General features: G+C 40.4%; 1 protein-coding gene across 3 annotated transcripts in view; it reads left to right on the top strand.

Annotated features, from left to right (window-relative positions):
- Positions 1-13,383, top strand: part of PIBF1 (progesterone immunomodulatory binding factor 1) — a 276,137-nt gene extending 262,754 nt beyond the window's left edge. For all 3 annotated transcript variants that reach the window (XM_088459353.1, XM_088459362.1, XM_088459346.1), the window contains 2 exons: positions 9,538-9,717; positions 11,944-13,383. In XM_088459353.1, the coding sequence (XP_088315479.1) occupies positions 9,538-9,717; positions 11,944-11,994 (231 nt within the window). In that variant the 3' untranslated portion in view covers positions 11,995-13,383. The remainder of the gene's footprint in view (positions 1-9,537; positions 9,718-11,943) is intronic.
- The last annotated feature ends 238 nt before the right edge of the window (positions 13,384-13,621 follow it).

Here is a 13,621-nt window from a genome sequence, read left to right as displayed (position 1 = left end):
GGGCCTTATATAAGGGACACTACTGGGGCCACTGCATAATGGAGACCACTACTGGGGCCACTGCATAGGGGGACCACTACTGGGGGCACTGCAGAGGGGGGTAGTTATGGGACATCATTCTTTGTGGATGGGGGCAACTATCTGACATAATTAATGGAGGAGGGACAGTTATGGGGCATAATTATAATTGTGGGAGGAGGGAGCTGTTCTGGGACCTGACCTAATTAAAATTGTAGGAGGGGGCAGTTATGGGACATAATTGTGTGAGGAGGGGGCAGTGTCTAAAAAATTCAACAAAGCCAGAGGGCCACTAAGCTATACTGCAGTATTTAATGTGGACCACACTATCTTAAAGGTTGAAAACCCCTGATATATATATATATGTGTGTGTGTGTGTGTATATACAGTATATGTATATATACTGTATATATTATTTTTTTATTTTTTACTTTTAAACATACACAGCTGCTTTGATACCTGATTGATCAATCATTTGTTCACCTTTTCTTTTCAGTTGGAACGTTTTATGACATTTCCTAGTTTATGTTCAACAAGTTAGTTTTTTTTATTATTATCTCAATTTACTGTAACTAGGGAATACATTATCAATTTTAATAGCCTACATCCAATTTTAAACCACAATTTCCAAGTAATCTTACTGTCTCAACTTTCAGCCACATGGTATAAAATGTAATTAGATTAAAGATTAATAGTGTTGAACTAGAAACAGTATTACTCATAGAAAGATATTTGAGGATTTGAAAGTACCTGTTTCTACAATAGAATAATACATTCAAGAAATCTTAATCTCAAAGTAACTGTGGGGTGGACTTCTTAAACCTGTCGGCCAGTGTGTACCCGCGATATGTCGGTGAATGACGTAGTTCACAGACCTATCGCGTCTGCTGTGCTGCACAGCCGATGGCAGATATATCTGGCCATCAGCCAGTGTGTACGGGTTGTCTACCGACCACCCGTACACATGCAACAGAGACTGCGGGGAAGGGGGCGGACCCGCGTCCAGAAGCAGATGATGGCCGTGCAGTGTGTATGAACGACCATCATCTGCAGATATATCTGTATAGTGTGTACCCAGCATAAGAGGGTATATAAGCATAGTATCTAATCAATGATTAAAGGCAGATAAGTTACAATTTTAGACCCTATTAAGGTCTGAGTTTTTAATAACCTTTCATAAATAGTAAACATTTTTTATATATATATATAATCTTTAGTTCTTTGTTAAAAATCTTATCACAGGACTTTGTTTACAAACATGTTTAGTAACTTCCTGCTGTACTGCTTTTTCAGATGACAAAAAATGTATATTATCCCATAAATATTAATTCAGTGTGTCCCCAATAGCCAAGTTTTTATGAAAAACAAGTCCTACGAACCATGTATTGATTTCATAATTGTAATGGGGCAGCACAGACGGTGTAATAGTTAGCATTACTGCCTCACAGCACTGAGGTTGTGGGTTCGATTCCCACCACGGCCATAACTGTGTGGAGTTTGTATATTCTCCCTGTATTTGCGTGGGTTTCCTCCGGGTACTCGGGTTTTCTCCCACACTCCAAAAATATACTGGTAGGCTAATTGGCCTCCAAAAAAATTAACCCTAGTGTGTGTGAGCATGTGGAAGGGACTATAGATTGTAAGCTCCACTGGGGAAGGGACTGATGTGAATGGCCAAATATTCTCTGTAAAGCTCTGCAGAATATGTGTGCGCTATATAAATAACTGGTAATAATAATAATCATTCGTTATGTAATCATTTTAAAAAAATGTATACATTTATATGAAAAATAAGGGATGTAGTCAAATCCCGGCAAGGTACTAATGACAGGCATCGAAAACCCGACGCCTGTCATCAGACCTACGCCGGGAGCCCGGCATACCGAACGAAGGTAAGCCGGGTGCGTACAGCCGCGGGGACGGGTTAGGTTTTAGGGCTTCCGGGGGGAGTTAGGGTTAGGCACCCCCCGGGAGACTTCGGTTTAGGCTGCAGGGACGGGGGGGGGGGGGGTTTAGGGTTAGGCACCCCAAAGGGAGGGTTAGGAGGAAAATAGGGTTAGTTATACTTACCATATTAGCTATTAGGTATCCTCACCCCTTAAGGCTTCCACTGTCAGGATTTGAACATGCGGCCGGCGGTATTACATAATACACCCATGAGAAGTTACGGTAAGTATTTTTCTAACACTAACCTCCCCCTCCCCGCACCCTAATCCTAACAATTCCTACCCGGTACTTAACCCTAACCCTCCCCCTAATGCCTAACCCTAACCCTGCTACCTCCCCCTAACACTTGTACTTACCTTCGGGATGCCGGTGGTCGGGATACTGGTACCGGGATTCCGACCTGTTGGGTTTCCGGCGCCGGTATTCAGACCGTCAGCATCCCGCACACTAGGATGCCGACTACATCCAATTTTTGATGTGTCTCTCACTCTAAGTGTAATGCAGATCTTGACATTTTGACAATAATCATTGACAATGAACATCCTGAATGTCGACCTTCTGGTGTTGACGATATTAATGTCGACATTGTCATTGTTGATTTGCTAACTGCATCTCGCTTCTCAGTCATGTTTTTGCAAGATTTCTCTTCCGTCTTTTGGAACTCTCCTCCTCTTACCAACAGTCCTAAATGCTTCCTGAAATGCATTTTACAGCAATTAGATTACCTGACCCTGTAACATCTAGATTGATTTACTCTTAGTATTTTTTTCCATTTAACTTTACAGACTTCTTCACAACATGTCCTTCTGTGGGCTGCAGGTTTCGCATACCTTATATTTCCACTTCCTTTTTACTCTTGCGAGCAGGGTACTCAAGTTCATTTTTCATTATTTGTGTTTCTTGTACTGCCTGGTTTAGTTCCTACTTGACAACTATTAGCTCCCTCCTTTCGGGAGAGAGCTGTCGGGCTTCCACGGCGGAGGGGGCGTGTTGCTGCAAAAGGGGGTGTGACCTGGCAATGATGCATTATTGGGGCGGATCATGGGCGTGATTGATTGCATCATCAAGGCCCCACTCCTCTTCACAATGCTGATAATAATGGCATTGTAAAGCAGGGGGCAGGGCCACAATGACGCGATTCAGCGCAAATCGTGTCACCAACCCCCTAGCTGCTGGGGTTTATACTGTACCCGCTGGGGGAGCCGGACGGGTCGCTGGGGGCCGGTAGCGGCACCCTATTTTCAGGAGGCTCCCGGCCGAATCGGGAGGGTACGCAAGTATGGTTTAGTGTGACCGTTGAAGATGTTTTTCACCTTTTTCCAAAAGATTTTTGTAGAGATGTGTGGGTTCGGTTTTATTCGGTTCTTATCGCCAGATCATCGCAAGTTCTGATTTCTCTTATTGGCTATCCAAAACACGTGACAGCCGGATAGCCAATATGATGCCGTTTTTGAGATCCGAACATATCCGAGTAAAACCGAACTGCACATCTCTAGTATTTTGTTTTCGCGGATGGCTGAAAGTTTCCTGATGCAGCAGGTCAAACCGTGACACTTGCATACCGTAAAATAAAACAAGGACTCTGAAGCTGCTGAGTGCTGGGCAACAAAAAAAATATTCCTGTTTTGCTTACATACTAAACGGCCAGGTATTTTTTTAATTGAGTATTTTTTTCAGTTTCAAAACTTACACCCAACATCAAATAAAAATATAAAGCAATTGAACTGAGGCAGATGTGAAAAACAAATATAGCATACGGTGGGCAGAAACGTATAGCAATGCACATAAGGGTCGAATATGGTACATATATAACAGGATATATTGACCACTCCTTAACATAAATTTAAAACAAAAAAGACTTGAAGGCGCCATTCGAGCACATGAATCCGAAGAAATGAAAAGTACAGTATGCAAGCATGATAACTAAAAAATGAAGTGGTACAGATACCCCACCACGACCAACCTGGATATAAGGATCACATATCAAATCAACAGAGAATATGAAAATAAAAAAGCATCCACATCTATCCAAAAGCATTCACAGCTATCCTGTGGGCAGCGCAGACAGTGTAATAGTTAGCATTGGCTCAAAAATTAACCTTAGTGTGTATGTGTGTGCATGTGGTAGGGAACATAAACTGTAAGCTCCACTGGGGCAGGACTGATGTGAATGGCCAAATATTCTCTGTAAAGCACATATGTGTGCGCTATATAAATAACTGATAATAAATAAATTTCAAAATTATACATATACCCCTAAATAACCCCATTCCAGGCATACTTGGATCCATGGAGAAAAATAAACATCCCCCTAAGATAGGCTAAACTACCATAAGCCCCCCCCCCTCCTGTTGAAGGATAGCAAACAATACATAACTGACCGAGGCAATATACTACTGACCTGAGCTAGTTTAAACCAACTCTCCCTCAGAAAATGGTGTTCCTCCCATATATAATGCTTGGTATCAAACTAGTATATGAATCCAACAATTAGAGAAAATTACCAAACATTAATGCAGAGCAGTAAATTTCAAAAATATTAGTCCGGACATTAACAATAAATCCTCGAGACTCCCAACTATTCAAGGACACACAGAATAGAACAATTGAATTCTGTAGCTTCAACCAAATTGCACTGATCTTCAAAGAAGTCACAATAGAGTCGGCACCCAGGAGCTGAGAAGGTATTAAGCTCAGGAGTGAGCAATGCCAATGATTGAAGATTGCTCTTCCATAGAAGGCATGCATACAGCTGCTACAGAACACTTGGGGTACAGCCATCATGCCACCAAGCTTAATAAGAAGCCTCTGAGTAGAGGCATTAATAGCCCGAAGAAGTTGTAACAGAGAGTCAGCCATCTTTACTATTTTCCAGCAGGAATAATAACAGGATTACAGGTGCAATATTATTATTATTATCATTTATTTATATGGCGTCACAAATATTCTGCAGCGCCTTACAAAGAACATAAACAAATTGTAGACAAGCGACTTACAGAACAATACACTACAGGACCAGGACATTGATAATATATATTGCTACATTAGCGACCATAACACCCAGATAAGCAACAGAGCATAAGCAACCAAGTGTTAGGTGCCCTAGTGGTGAGTAAGAAGTAGATGAAACTAAAGTAGGGAGAAGCACAAGAGGGTAGAGGGCCCTGCTCGTAAGAGCTTATATTCTAAAAGGGAGGGATATATATATATATATATAATGGAGGGTAGCATAAAAACTGCCAAACTTCAGAGTATTGGAGGTCCAGCACAGCAGGGACAGTGAAATATCAAGCAGGAAGGTGACCAGCGGCAAGATGGCGGTGGCTAGCACACCACCAGAGCTCACCCACAGATGAATAGAAGATAGCAGGCAGCAGATGTAGAGAAGAAGCACCAGACAAGATGACCGCTGAATCAGGAGACAGAGCAGTGCAGCCGCAGCACCGTTGATGGCAAGCAAGCAAGGAGAGTCTACTCTACCGAACCAGGAGCATCAGAATAGCAGGTGGTTCTGTACAGCAGCCGAGGAGAACTTCGATAGCAAGAGGGCCAGCACTTCACAAATGCCGCAGCAGACGGACGGGATCCAAAGAGGAGGTGGACAGCAGGAATCGACAGCAGGATCTCAAACGGTGCAGCCAGGAAGCAGTCTTCAGGAAAGTACAGCACACAATACAGCCTCTGGAGCCGGAGACTTGGATGCCACACACCGCAAGGAGAGGACCCGGCCGTTGAGAACACCGGGGATATATCACCAGAGGCACCAAGCAGGATTCCATCCCCTTATATGCAGGAGAAGGTACCCCACAGTAATTAGTAGCTTGGGGAGGAACAAACAGCAAGATAATTAAAGAAAATAATCGGGAGAGCCGCCAGCCAAACCACTCCCTTCTCCTAGTTACTCCAGGCCACACACATAATCAAACGGCCAGGTATTTACCAACATGACCAATAGTTCAAAACACACACAGGTCAATAGCCGTGATCTGCGGTCATTATCCAACTGCATTCACTATTATTACTGATAATGATCTGATCTACACATATATAGGGACACATGCCTGATATTTGTTGCAATTTTGCAGACTAAGTAATGCATTATAGCACAAGAACAATAACCTTGTATTTTCTTTTAAAGTGGTGCTGTGCCTTTGAAGACTTAGGCACAAGAAAAGTACGATTGAAAATATTCAAGCAGCCAACTTGAGATGTGGGTCAAGCTATAATAAGTTTGTGATATTTTACTATATAAATTAAATCAGTATTTCCACATATAATTTTCAAAATCTCTTTGGAATTCAGACAAGTATGGCTGCCAGTAACACACACATACACAGCTCTCTGTATGCTATGTGCAGGCAGACAGGACAGAACAAGGGTGGAGAGGTGCTTTAGGGAAGCTTTCCAAAGCATCTGTGGTCACTACATTATGTGGCATTTTACTGTGGATGCCGTGGTAGTCATGTTACACTCTGGGCAGAATTATTAATCAGTATTAGGAGCCTGAAGAAAACAATCATAATGCTAATTACTCTTCTTATACCCTGACATGATAATTAAATCCATTTTATTGGATTGCTGCTTTAAAATATGTAAACTAAATCAGTTTAGCAATACCATAATCAAATTACATTGAGGTTGTCTAATCTCAATTCTCCACTAGTCTACTCCAGACTTCATTCCAGGCTGATTAATAAATAACTAGTAAGTAATATATACATTTCCAGCCTCTACACATTTTTAATTTAACTATGTGTATTCCAATCCTTTAGTTTAGCAGTACCGTATATACTCGAGTATAAGTCGCCCCGAATGTAAGCCGAGGTACCTAATTTTACCACAAAAAACTGGGAAAACTTATTATTATTATTATCCTTTATTTATATGGCGCCACAAGGGTTCCGCAGCGCCTTACAAAGTACATAAACAAGTGAGCACACAAGAAAAACAGTTAACAGTACAAACAATGCAGGACAAATAGCCTATTTATACATTGCTGCATAATATTTAAATAAGCAGCATGGCGTCAGCAACCAAGGGTTAGGTGCTGTTGTAAATTAAAGTAGGAGTAAGTGAGGGAGAAGCACATGAGGGAAGAGGGCCCTGCTCGTGAGAGCTTACATTCTAAAGGGGAGGGGGCAGACAAACAGGGGTGACACAGATGGGCTGGATTGTGAGGAAGGAACATGGAGTAGTGGGTTAGGATGAGAGCTGGAAAACTTTGAGGAAGAAAGGGGTCATGAGAGCCCATTTCAAGGTTAGGAGCCAAGACGCAAAGTTAACATGGAATTTTGAGTTAAGGCCAGGGGGACGAGGAAAGGCAGCTACTCGAGGAAGTTGGAAAGGGCCACTGATATGAGCATTGAATGCAAATAATGAAGTGGATAGTTTAGAAGGTAAGAGTTGGTGGGAGTGACCAGATAATAGAAGTACCCCAACACTGTGGCAACCTCCAGGCCAGGGAGTGTGAAAGAATGTGATGCTCCCAAAGGAGATGGCTGCAGGAGAAGTGGTGTCAGATGGGTAAGTCCTGGATTTGGTGATGGTTAGGAGATTGAAGGAGTTGAGTATGAAGCCGTAATGGACAGGGACCAGTAGATTATAGACAGTACTGGCATTCCAGAGGAGACAGGAGAGAGGGACAGAGTTTGGAGGAGAGAGAAGGAGATTGTTAGGGTTGCTGTAGTGTGGGGTTGAGATTGATTTAGAGAAGGGGTATAAGGAGAGTGTGGGTATGTGGTTGGCTTCTGAGTGAGGAAGGGTGACAGTAGGTGGTGGGCAAGGTGGAGGTTTAGTGTGGTGTCGGTTGAGAAGAAGAGGTGTAACTTGGAGAAAAGGGAGGGTGCAAGACTTATCAGTTATGGGAGATGCAGTGGACAGTACTAGATGGGATGAAGGGAGACAGAGGGGAGGAGGGAGGGATAGTAGAAAATGGAGGAGACTAAGGAGGAAGAAAATAAATGGGAACTGGTGGTAGAGGAAAGTGTTATGTAGCTTCTGAGTGAGGAGGGGAGTAGAAGAAAAGAGAGACATTGCGTAGATGAGGGATTGAGGGGGGGGGGAGGAAAAAGCAGTAGTAGTGATGAGTGAGATACATGAACAGTAAAGTTAAAATGTCTAAAAATCAGATAAAAGGAAGAACAGTGTGTAAAGGCACAACTACAAGAGTATATAATAAACAAAATTAGTTTTAAGATGTTAAAGTTGCAGGACTTTAAATTAAGGATAAAGCATTCCTATAGATGAGGTGTTTAAAAATGGTAGATACTACAGTGGTGTAGAGATAAATTGATAGTGGTATAGGAATAACATACAGTGTAGGGTCAAACAAACGTACATTCAAAAATTAAAAATGCAGCAATAAAAAATAAAAATATTGCTTGTTTATTGACTCGAGTTTATTGACTCGAGTATAAGCCTAGGGTGAGAAATGCAGCAGCTGGTAGTGCCCCCAGTAGTAATCCCCCCCCTGGTAGTGCCCCCAGAAGTAATCCCCCCCCCCCTGGTAGTGCCCCCAGAAGTAATCCCCCCCCCTGGTAGTGCCCCCAGAAGTAATCCCCCCCCCCCTGGTAGTGCCTCCAGAAGTAATCCCCCTCTGGTAGTGCCCCAGAGGTAATCCCCCCCTGGTAGTGCCCCCAAAAGTAATCCCCCCCTGGTAGTGCCCCCAGAAGTAATCCCCCCTGGTAGTGCCCCCAGCAGTCCTAATAAAAATTAAAAAACACTTACCTGAAACCCCGCTCCTGTTCCCGCCGCTGCTATCAGCTCTTCCGCCCGCTTTGCATTATAGGAGAGACGTCGTCATGACGTCTCTCCCATTACCCACTGCGGGAGCCGGAAGATGGCTCCAGCAGTGGGAGCAGGAGCAGCCGATGAGAGAATCTACTGCACTGCCAGAGAGGAGAGGGCCCACACTGAGTCTGCATTCAGCCCTCTCCTCTTAAAATGCCCCCCGATGGGAATCATATATAGAAATATGCAGGTAGGCTCACGGTTAGTCCATCCTCTCCCTTTAGAATGTACACAAGCAGGGCCCTCTTCCGTCATGTGCTTTTCCTTCCCTTACTTATACCATCATCTACTCTCTACAACGCCACACAACTTTTGGGTTCTGTTGCCTCTTTGAGTATTATGAATGCTGATAAAGCAATGTTTGTACCATGTCCATGCCCTGCAATGTTCTGTACTTTAAGTCACTTTTTTTCTTGTTTTGTCCATTCTGTACTTTGTAAGGTGCTGCGAACGCCTTGTGGCACCATATAAAAGATGATAATAATAATAATATTGACCTGTTATGCAACTGGAATATTGGCAGCATTGACAAATGTTTTAATGTTGTTATTATCTCCTCTGATATTAATAGTTTGACTTCTGCAGTGCAGGTTTGTAGAGTACCTGAACTGAGCATCCACTAGGTAGGATTATAGTAAACGCCTGCTTACAGAAGATATTCTCATTGTCAAAGATATCTAGCTTATAACCACAATGTATACAATTCTTCAAAATATGGATATTATGAAAGGCTTACGGGCCTATCTCTGTAGCCGTATGTAATTTTCTCATGACATTTTACAGGAGCTGGCTGAAATGAAGCAAGTTTTACTAGGTCTTCATAATAAACGTCAAGTGGAAGGTTTACCTCGCTCTAAAGAACATGCAAGGAATCTATCAACCAAAGTTAAATCCAGGTCTCCTGAACATGGACTGCAGTCTCGTCAGGATGAAAACGTATTTATACCTCAGCCGACTTTGTTTGTAAGTGTTTCATCTTTGCTTTTAATGCTGTTTGTAGTTAATGGTAAACTGCCATTTGTTACAGGTGACAGTTTTTATAACAGCCATAAAATTGTGGATTGTGAATTCTTTGTTTATCTGCAATTTTTATGACTTTACTTGAAGTTTTTAACTTCCACTGTGCCTGACACTTGTTTGCTGGTTTTTGTTTCTGACATTGATGTGTTTATTTTTAACATTAAATATCTATTAACCTATAAGAAGATAGCTACAAAGCAATTATCAAATACACAATGAGTTATGTAGACTGCTTAGTGAAAGAAAATGTCACTTGGGAAAGTATGATTTAATTTTTTTACTCTTTTTATAGCACTTTTTTTTTCTGTCCCTTTATGACTATATCATTATAAATAACATAAATGGTTTATACACAATTTCTGCATTTGACAACATTCATTGTAAAGAGGGGGGGGGGGGGGGGGGTGTGATTGGCTGTAATCTGCTTACATCCAGGCTATAGCATATAATGCCCTTCTTGTTTGAAACTTCTCTTTGGAAAATTGCTGTGAAAACAAGAACGCAGCATTACTGAAAGGGGTGCATATAATCCAAAGGTCTAAAAACATGATGTAATTGTCAGGAAAGCATATACTTTAGTTCCCACATGTAATAGCCTGCAAGTTGCAAGAACCAGCGCGGTGGCTGCAACTTAGCCCATAGGTCTAAAGCGTCAATAATTTAAAAGGCAAAAATTAGTTATTGATCTTCTCCTATGATTAAACAAGTGTGATGTCTGGCCCTTCAGTCTGGTCTTTCAGGCAGTATTGTCAGTAGCAGGAGCTTATAGAGTAGTGGTGTGTACATGTATGATGTCTGGGGCAGCTCGCCAAACCAAAGTACCTTTTTGAGATTGGATGGCATAACTTCTAGTATTCCATACTAAGTGAAATTTGAGTTTTGGGTGGAATTATTCCTTATTATGACCACTCATTGTGATCCCATATTTGGCTGTATAACCTCTCTATTGGGTTGAATTGAACAAAGATATTGTGGCCTGATTATACAAATCTGGTTGTTCTGAATTGAGAAGCAACAATCAGATTTGCCATATACTGTACGAACGACCCGCCCCGGCTTCGTACGGGAGCAATATAACATTTACGGCAATAGTCTTTTTTTTTTTTTAACCGAGGCCTTATAAGATTGCTTTGTAGGCGACATTTAGTCATTTTTTTCCTTCAAACATCAACATGAAAAGACTTCATTTTGACATGACACGCACAAGGGCCGCGTAAAGTTGTCCATGAGAAAAAGTCTCCACTTAGGTCATTTCCAGCCCCGTTAAGTATTTGTCCCTGTACTTTATTTATTGTCATGCCAAAGCAGACTATGGAATTGGACTCATTTGAAATTAAAGAATTGTTTTTCACATAAATGAAATAGGAACAGTAAAAAATAGGAAAAACTGTAAGTTTGTATCAGTAAATAGAGCGTACATCAATTTCTCTGGAGAAACCGGATAATACATATCAATCTCTACATGGTATAAAATAAAGTCCATCATTGTGATATATCTTTAACGGCTTAGGCAGTGTAAGCCAAGAAAGCGCAAAGTCATCTGTTTTTTCATTGACTTGCTTCACTAAAATAGTCAGTGCTCTGCTCCCTTTTGTCATACATTAATGTTTCATACACCTAAACCTTCCTCAACAAATGCTTAATAGAATAGTGAAAGCTGTAGCAAAATCCAACCAGTGGTTCTCGAGATTAGCCAGAAAAAACAGACAGACACCTACCAGGGACTTTATTTATACTATGTATAGATAAATAGGTATATTACCGTCAGCTGGATGAATCTAATTTATTAAAATCTTATCACTCTGGAATTATAGCATCATGATTATAAACATAGCTGGCAGACCAGGAGTAGATATTTACTAAAGCTTCTAAAAATGAAAGTGGTGGTGTTGCCCATAGCAACCAATCAGCTCCTATCTATCTTTTTCTAGGATGCAATATAGAAATGATAGCTAGAATCTGGTTGCTGTGAACAAAAGCACCACTTTTTATTTTTAGAAGCTTTAGTAAATCTACCCCAGATCTCACGGTCACCGTATGTGGCCAGATTTATATTTTTATTGCAGTTATGTAGGTAATAAAGCAATACAATAAAAAGCTATGCATTGTAAACATAATTTATCATAAAACTAATTACATATTAATTGTCTTTGTTTCTAATTGTGACAGACAAAGAAGGAAGCACCGGAATGGTACAAACGATTGAAGAAGACAACATAGAAGATATCACATTGTTTACACTAAATACGTCTTTAGGATCTATTTTTATTTAATCATGTGAAAAAAAATATTTTTTTAATCAATCATTATTTTTAACAATTTTGACAGTGTGTAATAAAACATAAGCATATTGTCACAATTATTTGTATCTAATATGACCAAGTTTTTGTTTGTTTGTTTTTCCTATTAGTTGAAGAAGTAAGATTCTACATTAATTAGTATGATAATAAGATATGTCATAAACAAGAAAGGCATTTACACTGTTCTCAACAATACAGGACCAGAGTTTCTAATAATACTCACTATGGAATGCAAATGATCACCTTTTCATCTATTTTGTGCATACACAGACTGATTAAAAATACCTTTCACATAGCTACAAATTGAAAGCGCATACTATAGCATTTGTCTCTGATGTAGAGAAGAGACAAGCCAATGGCTGGTTGAGCTAGCCAGTTGATTAGTGTGCTAAATAGCCTGATTAAATTAACATAATCAGCGCTTCTCCCTGATATGCTGGAGAGATTACCTGTGACCTGTATGTCTAATGCAAACTGGGATACAGAACTATAACCTAAAAGCAACAATCCCATGAAAATATTTAACATAAACCACTATGACAACTTATAAGACAAATCTTGGTATTTGCCATTTTTCTTTGGTTTATTTATTTAGGCTGCTATATATGATTTACTATTCTGCACTGTGTAATAGACTACTATAGCAGCCACAGATGATGATGTGAGCAGAGAGGCTTTGGAATGCACCTTTGAGCTCTGTCTGCTTTGTGTTCTTTAAGACCCCCCCCTACGCACCTTCTTTCCCTTTTCCTCCATACGACAGGCTGCGGGCTTGTGTGTCTGTTTAACTCGCAGACATATTTTTTAACCTCCATGCAGATTTTGAAAAGCAGATTTTTCTTAGCTGGTACTTAACTTGCTATTTAAAGACCTAAAAAAAATCTAAGTGGGATTTCAGCTTTAAGATATTCTTGTCTGTTGACCTATGTAGTAGGGGCTATGCATGCTCCAATTATATCAAGATATTCTAAACCTACAATATATGTGCCTTAACCAATGTTGCTAATATGAATGAAGCATTTTCAAACAATGTTAGAACTGTCCATTAACAGTTCTTTGTCCTATGGTTAACCAGTGATTAAATAGATCTGAATATTATTGTATATTATGGTTGCTTTCTTTAATAGAATATTCTGTCTTTTTAATATGCCATTTCTCTTACGTTCTCTATCTGCTGTGGTGCTCATGAGGATTATACCTTTTTGCCCCTTTTAGTGGCCTCATATAAATCTAATATTTATACAAATTTTCCCATTTGCCAATATTTCATTTTACTTATCTTATTTTTGTCATTACTTGACAAATGAATTCTCTGTACCTTGATTTACTACCATAATAAATCTGAAGTTATTATGCTAGCACTATGTTCTTTCAGTATGAGACACTACAGTGCAGCTTTAGTTTTGAATGGCTCATATTATAGTTGTCCCCTGTTCTGTAGACATCTGCTTAAGGATAGACCATGTGACCTCATTGCCATATCCTTTTCCATAAAACATGCCCTTTAATAGATAGGAGCAATTTTATTTGTCTTTGCATAATTTCCT

Source organism: Taudactylus pleione, unplaced genomic scaffold (assembly GCF_031769625.1).
Source record: "Taudactylus pleione unplaced genomic scaffold, aTauple2 ptg000041l, whole genome shotgun sequence".
Lineage (NCBI taxonomy): Eukaryota > Metazoa > Chordata > Amphibia > Anura > Myobatrachidae > Taudactylus > Taudactylus pleione.
The sequence above is the reverse complement of the archived record's forward strand: the minus strand, read 5'-3'. Positions and strand labels throughout refer to the sequence as shown.